We start from the raw sequence: 17,091 nt of genomic DNA on the forward strand, positions 1-17,091 counted from the left end.
GTGGAGGGGTACCTGGGTGGCTCAGTCAGTTGAGCGTCTGACTCTTGGCTTTGGCTCAGGTCATGATCTCAGCGTCGTGGGATCGAGCTCTGAGTCAGGCTCCAAACTCAGCGGGGAGTCTCCTTGGCAGGCTCTTTCTCCCTCTCCCTCTGGCCCTTCCCCGACTTGCGTGGAAATGTATGCACTCTCTCTCGCTCTCTCTCTCTCTCAAATAAATAAATCTTAAGAAAAAAAAAAAAACAAAGAAGGCAGTGGAGATTGGGTTGAAATCTTGTATAACAATCACTCCATCTGGTACTTCATCAATGAGCGGCTTCACCCAGAGTGGACTTGAAATACAAGTATGCCTTTGTTTTAATCCAGGGCTTGGAAGGATCAATGCAAAGCAAATTGTGCTGCTCAAAACCAACCTGCTTCTTTGTACGTATCGATATGGGTTTTTCTTTTATGCAGAGGAATCCCATCAAGGACTCTTAAGACTTTGGTGGCTCCTTAGCACTGCTTGCTAAAATTGGAAATCATTAGATAAAAAGGAGCCAAAAAAAAAAAAAAATCAACTGTCTCTGAAGATTGGGTGGATCTTGCCATTACCCTTACTCTGCCTGGTGAAGAGTTATGATCAAAAGGGCTCTGCAGAAAAGTGGGTAATGGGGTTTGAAATATGTGAACGCCTAGGTTGGACTCCGCTTTGATTTGAGTCCTGCCCACTTGGACATCCCAGCCCATTTCCAGCAGGCTCGACTCCCCTTCCAGCTGGATTGTTAATTTAGGGTCTGCAGTGAGGTGTGTTCTGAATCCTTCAGTTGGCAAGGTTGGAGAAATTGACTTTGCTATAGTTTCTAATAAGAGGTTCCATAGGCTTGACAAGCTAAAGAATGTTTTCCCTGGGATAGATGCATCAACAGAGTAATTCCTTCCATTACAGGCCATTCTTTGGCTGCTAATGAAAGGCCTGGCTCTGCTAAAGTGAGTTTGCCCAAGCTACTGTTCATTTAAGAAGTAATGAGAGCCAGTGAGAGCTGTGCATTTTGCTCAGTGGTCACCATCTGAAACCTCACATATGGCAAATCTCTTCTCACATGGCATCTGAGACTAGTGAGTGTAATCAAAACAGACGCACCTGATATTGTAGGAAAAGACGTGAATGGGTCCAAATAAAAACACCTGCCACAGGGATCTGCTTCTGGATGCATACCTCAGGTAGGCTGCAGACTATACCCAGAATCCTTTTGAAATGAAACAGGACTCTTGCAAGTCTAATTATAATCATATCTGTGCTGGCTGGAAATGCAGCCATGGCAGAGAGCAGGCGAAAAGATTTCTCATTTGTCTGAAGCCCACACTTCATGGAAAAGCCTGGAAAGCACTTGGCACTCCTCAGAGCCAGGGTCAACATGACAATACTTCCTTTATGACCCTAAGTGGGGGCATTAATAATTCATCACATGGCTAGAGTGTGCCCTACAGTTTTCTTTTCTTTTTTTTTTTTTTAAGATTTTATTTATTTAAGAGAGAGAGAGAGAGAGCACATGAGTTGGGTGAGAGGCAAAGGGAGAAGCAGACTCTCCATGGAGCAGGGAGCTGACGTGGGGCTTTGATCCCAGGACTCCGGGATCATGACCTGAGTTGAAGGCAGACGCTTAACCAACTGAGCCACCCAGGCGCCCCTGCCCTACAGTTTTCAAAGTGTTTTGCATACATTATCATCTCATTCAAACTTCACAACAACTCCTAGATGTAGGAATTATTGATCTCATTTTACGGACCAGAAACGGACTCAGAGAGTTTAGTTACCTTGCCAACTATATAGCTAGGAAGCAGGAGAGCTGGGACTGGAACAGGATATGTACTGAGTTCCTTCTAGATGGAGGCACTGTTCTGGGCTCTGAGCACATGTTGAAAACAAACTGATAGAGTTCCTGCCCTCTTAGAGATTATACTCTATTAGAGAAAAGGGATCGTAAACAAGTAAACAAACACAGAATTATAAATAATTCAGGTGCTATGAAGAAAAGGAAGAGTGAAGTAGCAGAGGGTAATGAGGGTGGGGGTGTTACAAACCTTAGCTAGAGCCAATAAAGGAGGCTTCTCTGTAGGATACACACGAAAAATAATATAATGGAAAGGATCATGAGGAGCTGGGGCAAGTTTTCTAAGAGGTGGGGGCTGCTGACACCTACTTCATGGCATAAAACTCGGAAAGCCTGGCACCAGAACCCAGTGGTGAAAGATGAGGTGGGGGGGAAGGAAGAGGCCAGGTTTGAGGGATTTGTAGATTGCAAAAGGGCCAGGGATTTTTCCAGAGAGTGATGGGGAGCCATGACTGGGTTTTGTTGGAAGGAGCTACTGCTATCTGATCTACGTCTTTAAGTTACCATGCTGGCTGTCATGGGGAGGGAGGCCCTTAGGGGACAAGGGTGGGAGCAGAGAGAGGAAGTAGGAGGCTATTTTGTTTCTGGAGAGGGATGATGGTGGATTGCAGAGAATAACTGAGTGGCGGGGCGGGGGGACAGAGAAAAACAGATTTGGGATCTATTGTGGAGGTTCACCCGATACAATTTATTAATGAAGTGATGTGTGAAGGAAAGAAGTATGAGGACAAGTGAGAATCGAAACTGACTCCTTTGTTCCTGGTTTGGGCCCAGGGAGGGGCAGAGCACAGGTCTGGGAGCCACGCCACACCTGGGTCCCTGAATCCCTGTTGGACCCGGGTGACTTAGTACGTCCCACCTGCCTCCACAGTGCCCCTCAATTCTGTTCTCCTCAGATTTCCCTGCTTGGGTGGGAGCAGAGGACATGGCTTTACATGTTTACATTATTTCTCATATTGGTGAAAAGAAAGGAAAATAGAAATGTATGAAAGTGATCACTTACAATTATCCTACTCTCAGTCTTGTTTCCCTAAGCTATTAGTTACGAAGCCAAAGATGGGAGCACACACCCCAGGGAGGAAGAGGTGGGTGGGAGAAGAAAAAAGGATGCAAGGGAGGGGAGAGAAGGGAGAAGCTATACTCCAGGAGAGAGTAGAAGAATGTGGGGGTCAGACAGACCTGGCCTCACTTCCTGCTTCTATGACTTACGAGCTGACGTATTTGGTAGGACCGTTAATCTCTCTGAACCCAGATTTTGGCACTCATCAAACAGAATAATAATGCCCACTTGCATGGCACACTAAACATGGCCACGACTGTTTTGCACTTCTTCCTGTGAAGAGGGGTGACCTACTTCCCAGTCTTCCGAATGAATGTGGCTTTGTAACCTGTGCACTTGGGGAGGAAATGACAGCATGTCAGGTCTGAACCCAGAACTCAAGAAGCCTTGCAGCTTCCACTTTTGCCCTCTTAGAACTTAAAGCTGTGAGCTTGAGCCAGCCTGCTGGAGAGGCCATGTGAAGGGAAATCAAGGTGCCCAGCCAACAGCCTGCCAACGAGTAGATTTGTGAATGAGGCTATTCTAGATCACCCAGCCCCCGGCATTCCACCGTCTCCCAGCTGAATACAGCAGCAGGAGTGAGCTCAGGAGATACCAGCGGGAGGACCCTCCCAACTGTGCCCAGCCCCAAATTGCCAGCCCACAGAATTGTAAGCTGATGAATGACTGTTGTAGAAGTATGGAGTGGTTTGTAACTCAGCACAGGCTCTCTGACACACCCGGCAAAATTGTTGTGAGGCTTAAGTGATCCAACACATAAAAATGCACATACTGTCTAGCAGAGTCGGCATTTAACAAATGCCTACTGTCAGTTTCTATTCCAACTGCTGAGACCATAGGGCGAAGACATATTCTCCATGACTCTTTTTAAAATAGAAACTCAGAAACTTGTCTTTGAAAAACATATTGTGGTATCAATAGCGTTTTTACTTTTCTATGGCTGAATTTGCTTTTATTGCTGATAGCTAGTATTTTCACTTCATTTGGGCAGATTAGGCTCTGTGGCCTAACCCGACCATCACCTAGAACACTGTCTTTATGAGAAAATGCTCAGTGAGTTCCAAACTTCCAACTTTCACAAGAACACTGGCAATGAGAGAGGGCAATTTCCTGGTGAGAGGCTGAGCACATTCAAGGCTGAGCAGAGTGCAAGCAATGGTGGTGAGAAGAAATAAGCAAACTGTGCTGAGAGATGCAGGTTGGTTGGCTTGGCTAATTTAGAAATATATAAAGAGCTAACAATAAAGAAATGAGAGTACAGACACAGGAGCCATCCCATCCTGTTATTAATTCAATGCATACTTATGAGCACCTGCTATGTGCTCAGAGGTTAGGATACAGACATGAGTAAGTGAAGTCACAAACCAGGAGGGAAGCCTGATGACTAGAAAAACAGTCTAATCCTGGCAGCCTGTAAGTGCTATGATACAGGGATCTGTTAATGCTTTGGAAGCACAGAAGAGGAAGAAACGAACTCTACCTTGAGTAACCGGTGACAGTTCCCTGGGGAGGTTGAGTGTTAGAGAATGGGGGGATCATTTTTCAACAGAAAAATGCAGGAAAGGCCTTTGAGAAGAGAGGCGTAGCATTTTTAAAAACTTGGATTTGAGAAGAAAGAGAAGAGTTGGCCAAGGCCCCAGGGTCTGTGGGAAAGACAGAGTGAGAGAGTTAGGAAGAGACCCCATCTTGAGGACCCCTGAAGGGCAGACCACAGTGCACGGGCTCCAAATGCTCTAGAGTCTAGAGTATACACCAATGGTTTCAAATATTTTGCTTTGTACCCTGTAAAGGAAATTTGAAAATCTATGTACCCCTTCCACATTTAATGGATGTTAATGTATTATTAATGGGTATCAATTTAAATAGTTGCAAAGAGTATAATTCTAGGTAGACTGTAAATATTAGAGTAGAAATCATACATTAATCTCTATGCATCCAAAGGAATCTAAATACTATAGTGATTTATACCTACTCTCATCCACCGAAAAAAATATAAGCTCAAACTCTTCTTTCACAGTGAGAAATTTATATTGATAATCCCTCTCCTTGAATTCATATTTCAATAAAAGTCTACTTCCTTGAATTTTTTCCCACTATAGAGTTTTATCCCAATGTAATATATTTTTATGGTTGAAAGTATTTTATTGATTGCACTGTTATACTTAACACTAAAAATATGAATAAAATTTAAATGAAAATTTTAATTTCCTGTGAATATAACTCTAAGTATTAAAAAATTCTTCTGGATAGAGTTGTCATTATTAGTAAAATTAACTTTTCTAAGCAATATGTATTGCCAATTTGATGAAGAATTCCTAAATAATAAAAGTAAAATTTTATTGGAATTGCACTTCTTAATGAATGACTGGCCTTTTTGATTAGTACTTACATCTGTTGAAGAATAATACTTATTCATGTAAACAGGCAAGGCTCAGTATCATGTCTGTTCCTATTTTTCATTTTTAAAGAGGTAGGTGCTGAGAAAACATGTTTACTTAAGTAAATGGAAATGCAAGGACTTTTGATAGAGCGATGTCACTCAATTCTTTTACTCCTTCTGAGTTAAATGTCAAAAATCTTAAGGTGATCTATCATTGAAAATTATTCTAAATGGTCCATTACCTGACAACTCCATTAAGTGCCCCTTCAATTGTGTTGAAAGCAAAGAACTAGAAACCACCTGACTTGCAAAAACATTTGTTATCTAATCAATGGAGTCTTTCTCAATTTCTGGGAAGTATATTAAAATAAGAAAAAAAAGTTTTACTAAGACTCCTCTTTTAATTAGACCTATTACAATTCACCTAGAGAGACCCTGTTAGAACTTAATATACTCAGAAAGGATTGGGATGTTGAAATATAGTTCTTTTCAATACAATTTTGCCTATATAATATTTTAAGTAAAATCTTTTCTCTTAATGCATACTTCACATATATTTTTGTTAAAGTTGGAGCTGCAGATTTAGTTCATCAGGTTATGAGAAATATCCTCTGTATAATCCAAAATAGCAAAGTCAGACCTTATCATTAAAGCCATTAACTAATCAGATTATCTTTCAGAAAATGTATGGCTTCATTTTTCCTTTCACGTCTATATTTGAATTCTAAAATAGATACTTACAGATAGTATCTTCTATCTAAAAACGGATGAATGGGTGAGTGGGTGGGTAGGAGGATGGACGGATGGATGAATAGAAAGAAGGATAGACTGCTGATGCGTGGAGGGATAGATAGGTAGATAGATGACAGTTGGATAGATAGAAATAATAGATGATCTTTGACTATGCCCAACAGTTTTTATGTATAAACCTACTTATTAACTTGAAAAATTTCCACCTGCTGGCAAAGACTTACTACTACCAAAGTTCTTACAAATGTTTTGTTGAAAAAAAAAAGTGTTCTATTTTAGATTGTCTTCTTAGCCATCCAGATTTAGAAATCAAACAAAACAATAAAACAAGATCCAAACCCCATAAATACATACCTAGACAATTTTGAAAGCAAATATAGCAAAATATCAATAGTGTTCATCTGGGTTTTGGGTTTACAGTTGATTTTATTCCTTTTTTTTTTTTAAAGATTTTATTTATTTGCGCGCGCGCGCGAGAGAGAGAGCATGAGAAGGGGGAGGGACAGAGGGATAAGTAGACTCCCTGCTGAGCACAGAGCCCCATTAGGGCTCAACACAGGGCTGAGTCCCAGGACCCTGAGATCATGACCTGAGCCCAAGTCAGATGTTAACCAACTGAGTCACCCATGCACCCCACAGTTGTTCTATTCGTTAAAAATCTTCTTCAGTATTTTCTAAAATCTCTATGAAAGGCACATACTCCTTTATAATTAGAAAAAAACAATAAATTGTGTTTTATCAAATAATTTCTCATTGAATAAACTTTTTAATAGTTGCCCTTTACCTTACTAAGCTCTAGGAAAATGTGAAATGACATTTTCTAGAATACCTTCATTTCAGCTCTCTGCTGAGTGTTTTTGCAAACGGTGTCTCATTTAATCCTCCTCCTCCTGAGATTATTACTTCCCATTTTACGGATGAGAAATATGAGGCTCAGAGAAGTTAAACAACATATCTAAGGCCTTTTAAACAAGCGGTGATTCCAATGCTAACTGGCTAAGAGATTCTAATCCAGATCAGTTGAACCTTGAAATCTATATGCTTCTAAGTGTTACACTGAATATATCCAAATATGGGATCTTGAAAGTGAACATTGTCAATAACATTAATTAAAATAATCATTGCTATATTGAAATCTATATGATTTGTGCATATTTTCTCCCAATATTACTTTCACTTTCTAATGACATTTCCTGGAAAGCAAAAATGTTTAAATTTAATAAGAGGCAATTTTTAAATTTTTTCTTTTTGTATAGCCCTTTTGATGTCATATTTAAGAATCTTTGAATCCAAAGTCACAAAGATTTTCTTCTATTCTTCTAGAAGTTTCATAGCTTTAGCTCTTACCTTGAGACCTATGATCTATTTTGAGTTAATAATTGTGTGTGATTTGAAATAGGCAATCAGATGTCACTTCTCCAATAGTGGTTTTCAGAATCTTTGACTATTCTAGTTTCTTTGTATTTCCATTAAATTTTAGGATCAGTTTACCAATTCTTACCAAAAAAAGATGTTAGGATTTTGATTGGAATTGTGTTTAGTTCATAGGTCAATTTGGGGAGCACTGTTATCTTAACTCCACTGAGTCTTCCAATCCATTAGCATGATGCTTCTCTCCATTTCTGTAAAGCATGCTTTCATTTCTCTCAGCAATGGTTTCTAGTTTTCAGTATAGAGTAACTGCATTCCTTTTGTTAAATTTATTCCTAGGTATTTTTTTTATTATATTGTGAATGGAACTGTTTCCTTAATTTCAATTCTTGAAAATTTATTGCTAATATAAACAAATATAATTGGTTTTTATATTAATCTTGAATCCTGCAATCTTATTAAACTTTCCTACTCATTATAATCATTTTATTGTAGATACCTCAGGATTTTCTCTTCAGGATCATGCTGTCTGAAAATAAAGACAGTTTTACTTATAAAAGCAGTTTTACTTATTCCTTTCCAATTTGCTGGCTTCTATTATTTTTATTTCTTTATTAAACTGAATAGAATTTTCAATAAAAATTGAAAGTAGTGAGAGTGGACATCCTTCCTATGTTCCTGATCTTTGGAGGAAAGCATTCAGTCTTCCATCATTAAATATGAAGCTTGCAGTAGGGTTCTCATAGATATCCTTTATCAGGTTAAGAAAGCTCCTTTTTATTTCATTATTTATTGTTTTTGACATGGATGGGTGATAGATTTTGTCAAATCATGTTTCTCTTTCTTTTGGGATGCTAATGTAGTTATAGCTCTACTAATTCACTATATTCCATTAATTGATTTTCAGATGTTAAAATAACTGGATAAATCCCACTTGGCCATGGTGTATAATTCATTTTATATGTTGCTGGATTCAGTGTGTTAATATTTTGTCAAGGATTTTTGCCAATTTTGGATTTTTCTTGTAGCATAAGTGTTTGAAGTTTTAAATTTTCCTCTAAGCACTAATTTAGCTACATTCCATAAAATCTGATATGTTGTATTTTCATTTTCATTTAAGCCAAACTATTTTCTAATTTCCCTATGATTTCCTCTTTTATCTATTTTTTTTAAAAAGAAGTGTGTTGTCTTACTTGCACACATTGCTTTTTGCCCCCAGATTTCTTCCTATTGTTGATTTCTAATTTAACTGGAAAAATGTATGATTTCAGATTTTAAAAATGGATTGATACTTGTCTTATTGTCAAGTATATGGTCTATAGTGGACAATGTGCCATGTATAGTTAAAAAATAACGTGTACTTTGCTGTAGATGAATGGAGTGTTCTATAGATGTTAGTTGGGTCAAGTTAGTTGTTAGTGTTGTTCAGACCTTCTATATCCTTACTTTTTGTCCCCTTGTTCTATCAGTTACAGAGGGAGGAGCATTGACATTTTCAACTGTATTGTTGAACTATTTTTCTTTTGAAAATTTTAATTAAATTTTTAAATTTTTGTGTTTTGGGGCTCTGTTATTAAGTGTATGTACATTTACAATTGTCACTTCTTTCTTGATACATTAAGTTCTTTATCATTACGGAAGATACTTTTTTGTCTTAGGATTATTATTATTTTTTTTTTTTTAAGAGAGAGAGAGTGTGAGCAGGGGAGGGACGGAAGGAGAGAGAAAGAGAATCCCAAGCAGGCTCCACACTCAGTATGGAGCCCGATGTGGGGCTTGATCCCATGACCCTGAGATCATGACCTGAGCTGAAATCAAAAGTTGGACACCCAACTGAGTGAGCCACCCAGGTACCCCAGGAATATTTCATATCTTAAAGTATATTTTGTCTGAATTTATTTATTCCAACTATCTTACATTAAACCCACTTGTCTTTGAATCTAAAGTGTGTCTCTAGGAGACAATATAGTTAGATCTTGCCTTGTTTATCTATTTGATCATCTTGTCTTTTGATTGGCATGTGTGGTTCATTTACATAGGTCAGAGCTATATAAATCGCTGTATAAATAGACAGATGGAAGCATCATAACTTCACAGGGATTTTACTGTTTAATGCTTTGTAACATTCTTTTCTTTCCTCTTTCCCATAGTACATTTGATCTATGTTCTAGTTTCATCCTCCTCCCTGAATGTATTCATATTCTTCCTGAAGAAAAGCATACTGGTAACTTGAGTTCTTTTGGTTTTGTTCACCTTGTGACCTTTCCCCAAAGTAGTGGTTCTCTCTCTCTGGAGTGTCTTTGGGGTCTTTCTCTTCAGAGTTGTGAGCCCAGAACAATCCAGGAAAAAAAGGCAAATGTGGATGTAGTGAAAGTTGAGATGATCAGAAACCTACCATTGTGCCAAGGTTGGGGTTAAATTCTATGATAATTTAAAAATAAAAGTAGGGGAATTGAGGAGAGGAGAAGGTGTGAAAAGTGGGGGACAGAGTGCAGGGGGCTGAGCTGGGAACCAGGGGGTGACCCTCTAGCGCAGTTCGGTCTGCCGGACCTGGGAAGGTGGACGTGAGGCCCGGGTCCTCTGCGAGTGGCCGCGGAGATTGCATTGCTGAGATAAGCCCCGGAGCTACGCCAGCCGTGACACCCCGCTTGGGAGCTCTGGGGGCTGGGGACACAGGCGCACCCTCAGAGGCCGAGAACTTAAATGGCAGAGGGGTACATAAGCCCTTCCGCAGAACTGAGACCAAGCCTCAGAGAGGAAAGAAGAGAACCCTGAAGGGGGGTGGATAAATTTAACCACAGAAGGGCTAAGATGAAGTGTTTTCTGCTATCAGCAGCAGTGGTGGCTTAGGAACAAGTGTTCAGTTACAGAGAAAAAAAGAAAATGAAATTTCTGGCTTTAGAATTGTGATCGTAAATTTTTAAGCTTCTCTGCCAGCTCTGTCTAAATCTTTCCTATTTTTGTCAGTGACACGGTCATCTTGCCACTCGCCACTCTCTCTTTATCATTCAAACTGTAAAGTCATCTCTGACCGCTCCGTGTGGGACGCCAGGGCTGGGGGTGGGGATAGGGGGTTTAACGGGCTCTGAAGCCCTGTTGTAAATTTAACCAAACATGAATGGGGCGGGAGAAAGGTGGTGTTTTTTGTTTTTTTTTTTTAACCTTTTAGAAGGCTTCCTGAGCACCACATGGTGCTTTAAATAAATAAAAAAGTAAATAAATCCCCTCAAAACTCAATGAATTAATTTAAAATGTCAATGATTAGGAACATAAAGATTACTTTGCCCCTAAATCACCCATGTAAAGAAAACGATGTTTTGCAGAAATGAACGTGGCTTATTATTGACTGCTTGTTCAAGGACGGTGGAATCAGCGTTTGCTTAGTGATAAATGGGATGTACAGTTCCATGCAAACAAATTATGGTAAATCAGGAGAGGGGCCACTGGGGCTTTGCACAGCTGGATTTTGGAATCTGTTTAAGACCATGCCCTCCAGGTCTGCCTGTTTGTCCCTACTACGAGGACTCCTTTTGGGTCTGAAGCTGAAGGTGTTTACACAGGGATGTTGGCTCACTCACTCAGTAACTTCTGTGGTGGTTTCTCTTAGAGTATCTCTCCCCTCACAGCAATCCCCACTTCCGTGAGAGGTGTCTTCTTTGACAAACACATGTGTGCAGTAAGCTCTCCTCACTGCCACCTGCCCCTTACTCAGTGGTCTAAAGATTTGACCCAGATTCTTGGATTAACAACGAGAAGGAGAGTCCATCTCTGTGTGTGCTGAACGATTGCAGGCAAACTCTGGACTGCGGGAGCCCATAATCGGCCAAAGGGCCTAGAGCAAGAAAACCAGCTGGTCTGTAGGGTCAGAGGTGGAGGCAGTACCAAAAGGCCAGAGAGAACTCCCTGGGGCCCTGGCAGCCCAACTTTTTTGGATTCAGTTCTGTTTTTCTGCCTTTTGGTTCTAAAATTCATTCTTGGGATTCTCATAAGAAAATGTCTTCCTTTTTCTTTTTGCTTACCCTAGTTCAACTCAAGTTATTTCCTGTTACTTACAACCCAAGAGTTATACTCGGAGTTACCAAAACCCAATGTCTGGGAAACAAGGTAAGGGGATGGGCACATGACAATAGGAAGACAATAGTTAAAACAATTTTTTTTAAATATGGGATTTAGATATGACACAAAACACACAACAAAGAGAAAAAATAGATAAATTGGACTTCATCAAGATGTAAAACTTTGTGCACTTCCAAGGATACCATCAAGAAAGGGAAGAAATCCCTTCAGAATGGGAGAAAATATTTACAAATCGTATATTTGATAAGGGATATATATCTAGATTATATAAAGAACTTTTACAATTCAATAATAAAAAGACAGTAACCCAATTTAAAAATGGGCAAATGAGGGGTGCCTGGGTGGCTCATTCAGTTAGGCGTTTGACTTTTGATTTCCGCTCAGGTCATGATCTCAGGGTCTTGGGATCGAGCCCTGAGTCAGGCTCCAGCTCCACACTCAGTGTCGAGTCCACTAGAGATTCTCTCTCTCCCTCTCCCTTTGCCCCTCCCCCCTGATGCTCTCTAAATAAATAAAATCTTAAAAATAAAAGGGCAAATGACTTAGACATTTTGTCAAAGAAGATATGTAAATGGTCAATAAGCATGCAGAAAGATGTTCAACATCATTATCATTTTGGGAAATTCACATCAAAACTAGAATGAGGTATCCGTCCATATCCACTAGGGGGACTATAATAAGAAACCTGGGTAATAACAAGGGATCGGTGAGGTTGTGGGGGAAATTGTACCCTCATGCACTGAGCGTGGAGATGTAAAACAGTGCAGCAGCTCTAGAAAACAGTCTGGCAGGTCCTCTAAATGTTAAACATAGAGTTACCATATGACCTGGAAATTCCACTCCTGGGTATATACCCAAGAGAAAAGAAAACAAATGTCCACACAAAAACCTCGTATATGGATATTTGCTGCAGAATTATTCAGAATCGCTAAGAACTGCAAATAAGCCCCATGTCCATCAACAATGACTAGATAAACCATGTGGGGCATATCCAATGAACTGTTATTCATTCATAAGAAGAAATGAAGTTGGTATATGCTACAGCCTGGATGAACCTTGAAAACATTATGCTAAGTCAAAGAAGCCTATAACAAAAGACCATGTATCATATCATTCCATTTATATGAAATGTTCATTGAGACCCCCTTAAGGGGCTAAAGAAAAGAGATGGGGAGTGACTGCTAATAAATATTGGGTTTCTTTTCAGCCTGATAAAAGTGTTTGAAGTAAATATTGATGATCAGTACACAGCTTATGAATATACTTAATAAACATTATACTTTAAAGGAGTATTTACCCCAAAGACACAGATGTAGTGAAAAGAAGGGCCATATGCACCCCAATGTTCATAGCAACAATATCTGCAATAGCCAAACTGTGGAAAGAGCCGAGATGCCCTTCAACAGACGAATGGATAAAGAAGATGTGGTCCATATATACAATGGACTATTAGCCATCAGAAAGGATGAATACCCAACTTTTACATCAACATGGATGGGACTGGAGGAGATTATGCTAAGGGAAATAAGTCAAGCAGAAAAAGTCAATTATCATATGGTTTCACTTATTTGTGGAACATAAGGAAGAGCATGGAGGATGTTAGGAGAAGGAAGGGAAAATGAAGGGGGGGGGAATCATAGGGAGAGACGAACCATGACAGACTATGGACTCTGAGAAACAAGCTGAGGGTTCTAGAGGGGAGGGGGGTGGGGGCATGGGTTAGCCCGGTGATGGGTATTAAGGAGGGCACATACTGCATGGAGCACTGGGTGCTATATGAAAACAATGAACCGTGGATCACTACATCAAAAACTAATGATGTATTGTATGGTGACTAACATAACATAATAAAATTTAAAAAAATAAAAAATAAACATAAAAAAATAAAGGGGTAAACTTTATAGTATGTGAATTATATCTCAACAATCCTAGGAAATAAAATTTTATTTAAAAAAATGTGGGGAAGAACTATATTGCCCCAACCTAATCACTTAAAGAAAAAAAAACAAACAAACGTAATCACACTTACAGTGAAATCTAAGGCAAATTTTAACCGGCTGTGTAAAATTGGCCAAGTTGCTTATTTCTCTAAGTCTCAATTGTTTCTCCTGCCAAGTGGGAATAATGATGATATATATCCCATAAGGTCATTTTAATGATTAAGTGAGGTAGTTCATATAAATAAAAAGACTGTTAATTATACAATATGTGCTCAATAAATGTTAGCAGTCTCATAGTTACTAACTTACAAATGTAATTGTTATGGCTGAAGAACCCTTCCTTTCCCCATGCACCACTCCAATTAGCCCAGATGCAACTCAGAGAAAAGATGGAGGGCAGCATGGAGAAATGCCGGGAAGCTGCAAGAATGGCTGCAGACCAGACCAAAAATTTTCATGAGTCAGAAGCAAATACGATCGTTAAAGGTGCATCTTCGTCAATATGGATGGAACCCAATTAATTCAATTGAACTCCATGAAAAATGGGGAAGCAGAGCTACTTCCATGTGTTGAGAAGGTGACTATATTTTATTTTATTATGATTTTATAAATCATGGCCAGTGTATACTTTTATGAACAAGGTAAAACTTCATTTTGGAATGGTGATTAGGAAGATCACTGACGCCTAACAAAGACAATTCCCTACCGCTCCATGGGATGATCAGAAATCCAACCGGCTGACCCACTTTTCTCAAGGAGATTTTTGTTGCCCAGCGCCTTTCAAGAGGGAGGTAATGGCAGTGGGATCTTTGAGACCCTTGCAGCTTCCTTCTTTGGCAGCACTCGGGTAGAAACACTGCTAAACTTCTAACACCTTACCCCACTCCTCTTCCTTTTCACCCAGCTTATACTTTCACCTTCCTCTGGCTCACTTTATGAATATGATGAGGCTCTTACAGTCAGCAGTTGTTTGCTTTGAAATGACCGGCCTTTGCTCTGTGCTTCTTGGCTTTCTGCTGGCTCTCCCATGGACATTGTGGTTTATAGGGTTCCTGGGAAGTGGGGTGTTACTGCGTGTGCTAAGCACGCAGTTTGTCTTTCACTTTAAAGGACTGTAATCAGAACTGTAATGAGATTCTCGTTTTCCCCCCTAAACTGGACAGTCAATTCCTGAGGACAGAGGCATTTTAGAAATTTTGTTATTCACCTTTGTATCTCTAGCTCAGAGTGCAGGCCCTGACATGTGGTGGCCATTCGGTGACCATGTGGGGAGTGGACACGGAGGAAAGTGCCTTTGTGCCAGTGGATTTGAAGTCATATAGTCTTGCTTTTCATCAGAAAGGAGCAGAAGCCCAGCCAGCATCCCTTCTCTTCTCCTGCCTCCTCCACGGCGCTCTTCCTCTTACTACCAGCTATGAACGGGCTTCCCTCACTGCTTCCTAAGACATGCCCCACATTTGGACCTGTAAACCAGAGCACCCCCAGATTCCCTTTTAGGAGATACTCCCTCCCCCTGTTGCTGGGACTGTTGGTGTTAAGGGCTCACACCAAATGCCTCTGCAGACATAGCCCCCACCCAAGGGAGCTCCCCACTGGGGTCAGTTCATATCCAGTGACTGTTGAGTGTGGCAGTTCCAGGGTCTAGACCCACCTCAGACCACTTTGAAGAGCCATTCTGGCTCCAGAATTCTCTGTGGGATAGAGAGAGAGAGAGAGAGAGAGAGAGAGAGAGAGAGAGAGAGAGAGAGAGAGAGAGGCAGGCAGGCTATAGCATAGCCCATATTTTCCTCCTATCTACTCCTGCTGCTTCACCCTCCTCATGGTGTTTTCCCCAAGAGCACACCTCGATAAACTCCCCTGTGCACAAATTTCTGAGTCTGTTTCTCCAAGGAACCAATCCAAACAGTGAGACCCCAGCTGGAACCACCTGCAGCCCCTGGCTCAGCACAATCAGTGCCGAGTCAATGTTGATCACATGCTGGCCTTGTCCTGCACTCGCCTTTCCTCTTACCGTGAGGACAGGTCCACAGCTCGAGGCAGAGTTAGCGGAAGTTGTGACCTAGGGAAATGGGTGCTAAGCCATCATCAAACCTAACCAGCAACAGACTCCCTGAGCTCTTGGGGCCATGGAATATTTGCATAAGAAACCAAATGAACCCCCATGGCTAATGAGGAGGGCCACAAATTCCTCGACACTCCCCACGAAAAGGAGGGAACGATGTCCCCTACCACTGAGTCTGAGTGGAGAGATCAGGACCACCTTGAGCAATAGAAAATGGCAGAAATGATGCTGTCTGAGGTCAAAGGCCATCTTTCTACTGTGCGATGGTGCCCACTGTCCTTCTGAAAGGGATAAGAATTCAGACTCTTACAAGGCTTGCCTATCCAAGAGAAAAAAAGTTCCAATCACCAACAAGGTGAGGGGCTTTTACAACTAATTCAAACGAGTAATTGTGTAGAGTACTTATGTGCCGTCGTGTGAATGCTCACTCTCAGGCTCAAAGGTTTTCTGTGTTGGTGAGGTTACTGGCACCCGACTTGGAATTCATAGCTATTGACGTCATTAAATAGGTGATTTATTACCCAAGCAAAGTATTTGACCCGATTGTTATGTCCGCCTGAAAAATATACAAAACGCTTACCTACCTACACAGGTGTGGCCATTGGAGTATCTGGTGCTGGGCTGGTCGTCAGAGGCTGGAGAGGCCGACATGTGAAGGGGCAGGAGTAAGCACAGGGTTGTCGCCAAAAGGATATTCCAGAGGGACTTCATCTCAGACCCGTGCACCAGGAGGGACCAGCCTGGCTACAGAGGTTGCCCACCGAGGGACGCTGAAGCCAGGGCCACGGAAGCTTCTCTTCTGTTCTTTGACCCTCCCCACACACACTCCCCACACTCTCACATATACACACTTTTCATACGTGTGAAGGGACTAGAAAAACATACAAACACTCACAGACCCACTCCTTCCTCTTGCAGAACCCTGAGAGAGAGCGCGAGAGCGCCAGACGCCTGCGCCCGGAAAGAGCTTCGAGGAGTCCCTAGGAGGCAGGTTTTTTGAGTTAAAAACTGCAGCGAAAGACAAACCCAGGTGGCAGCAGCAGCAACAACGTGCCCTTCTGTGCTCGCCAGCTGAAGTCAGTCAGAAGCCGGGGGAACCTCGAGGCTTGCTGGAGTCCTCCTGTGGGGTGGTTAGGAGGCCCTTCCCCTTTCGCTCTTACAAAACGAAACAAAACTAAAACTGAAGAAAAAAAAAACCCACAAACGCACAACCTGTAGCAATGTGACTAGCAGCGTCTACACATTATAGAAATTATAATTTGCTCTATTCAGAAGTTACCTAGTTTTGCTCTAAATAATTTTGTATGGTAAGATTGAGCTCCTTATTCTGTTGCTAAAGAATATTCTGGTCAGGTAGTTCTTTTTCCCTGGGGTCAAGTTTTCTCACGGCCTTCAGTCTGGTGTGCAGGAAATAAGGAATAGAGACAGTAATGGGCAGTCAGCACGGCTGGATTTTAAATCTAATGAGAAGAAGGATGTGCTGGAATTAACCTGTTCATATTTACTTGGCTGTGTATGATGCATCTCTTTCCTCCAGAATTTCAAAACATGTTTATATTCCCCACCTGTAGATGATTTGT

At 41.0% G+C, this 17,091-nt stretch overlaps 1 protein-coding gene across 3 annotated transcripts in view; it reads right to left on the bottom strand.

The window, feature by feature from the left end:
- Positions 1-16,654, bottom strand: part of AOAH (acyloxyacyl hydrolase) — a 168,364-nt gene extending 151,710 nt beyond the window's left edge. For 2 of the 3 annotated variants that reach the window (XM_025873145.2, XM_073899076.1), the window contains exon 1: positions 16,096-16,654. In XM_025873145.2, the coding sequence (XP_025728930.1) occupies positions 16,096-16,222 (127 nt within the window). In that variant the 5' untranslated portion in view covers positions 16,223-16,654. The remainder of the gene's footprint in view (positions 1-16,095) is intronic. The other variant, XM_025873144.2, reaches the window with a different exon arrangement.
- Between the last annotated feature and the right edge of the window lie 437 nt (positions 16,655-17,091).

Source organism: Callorhinus ursinus, unplaced genomic scaffold (assembly GCF_003265705.2).
Source record: "Callorhinus ursinus isolate GAN/ISIS: 27379988/994484 unplaced genomic scaffold, GSC_fseal_2.0 scaffold12, whole genome shotgun sequence".
NCBI lineage: Eukaryota > Metazoa > Chordata > Mammalia > Carnivora > Otariidae > Callorhinus > Callorhinus ursinus.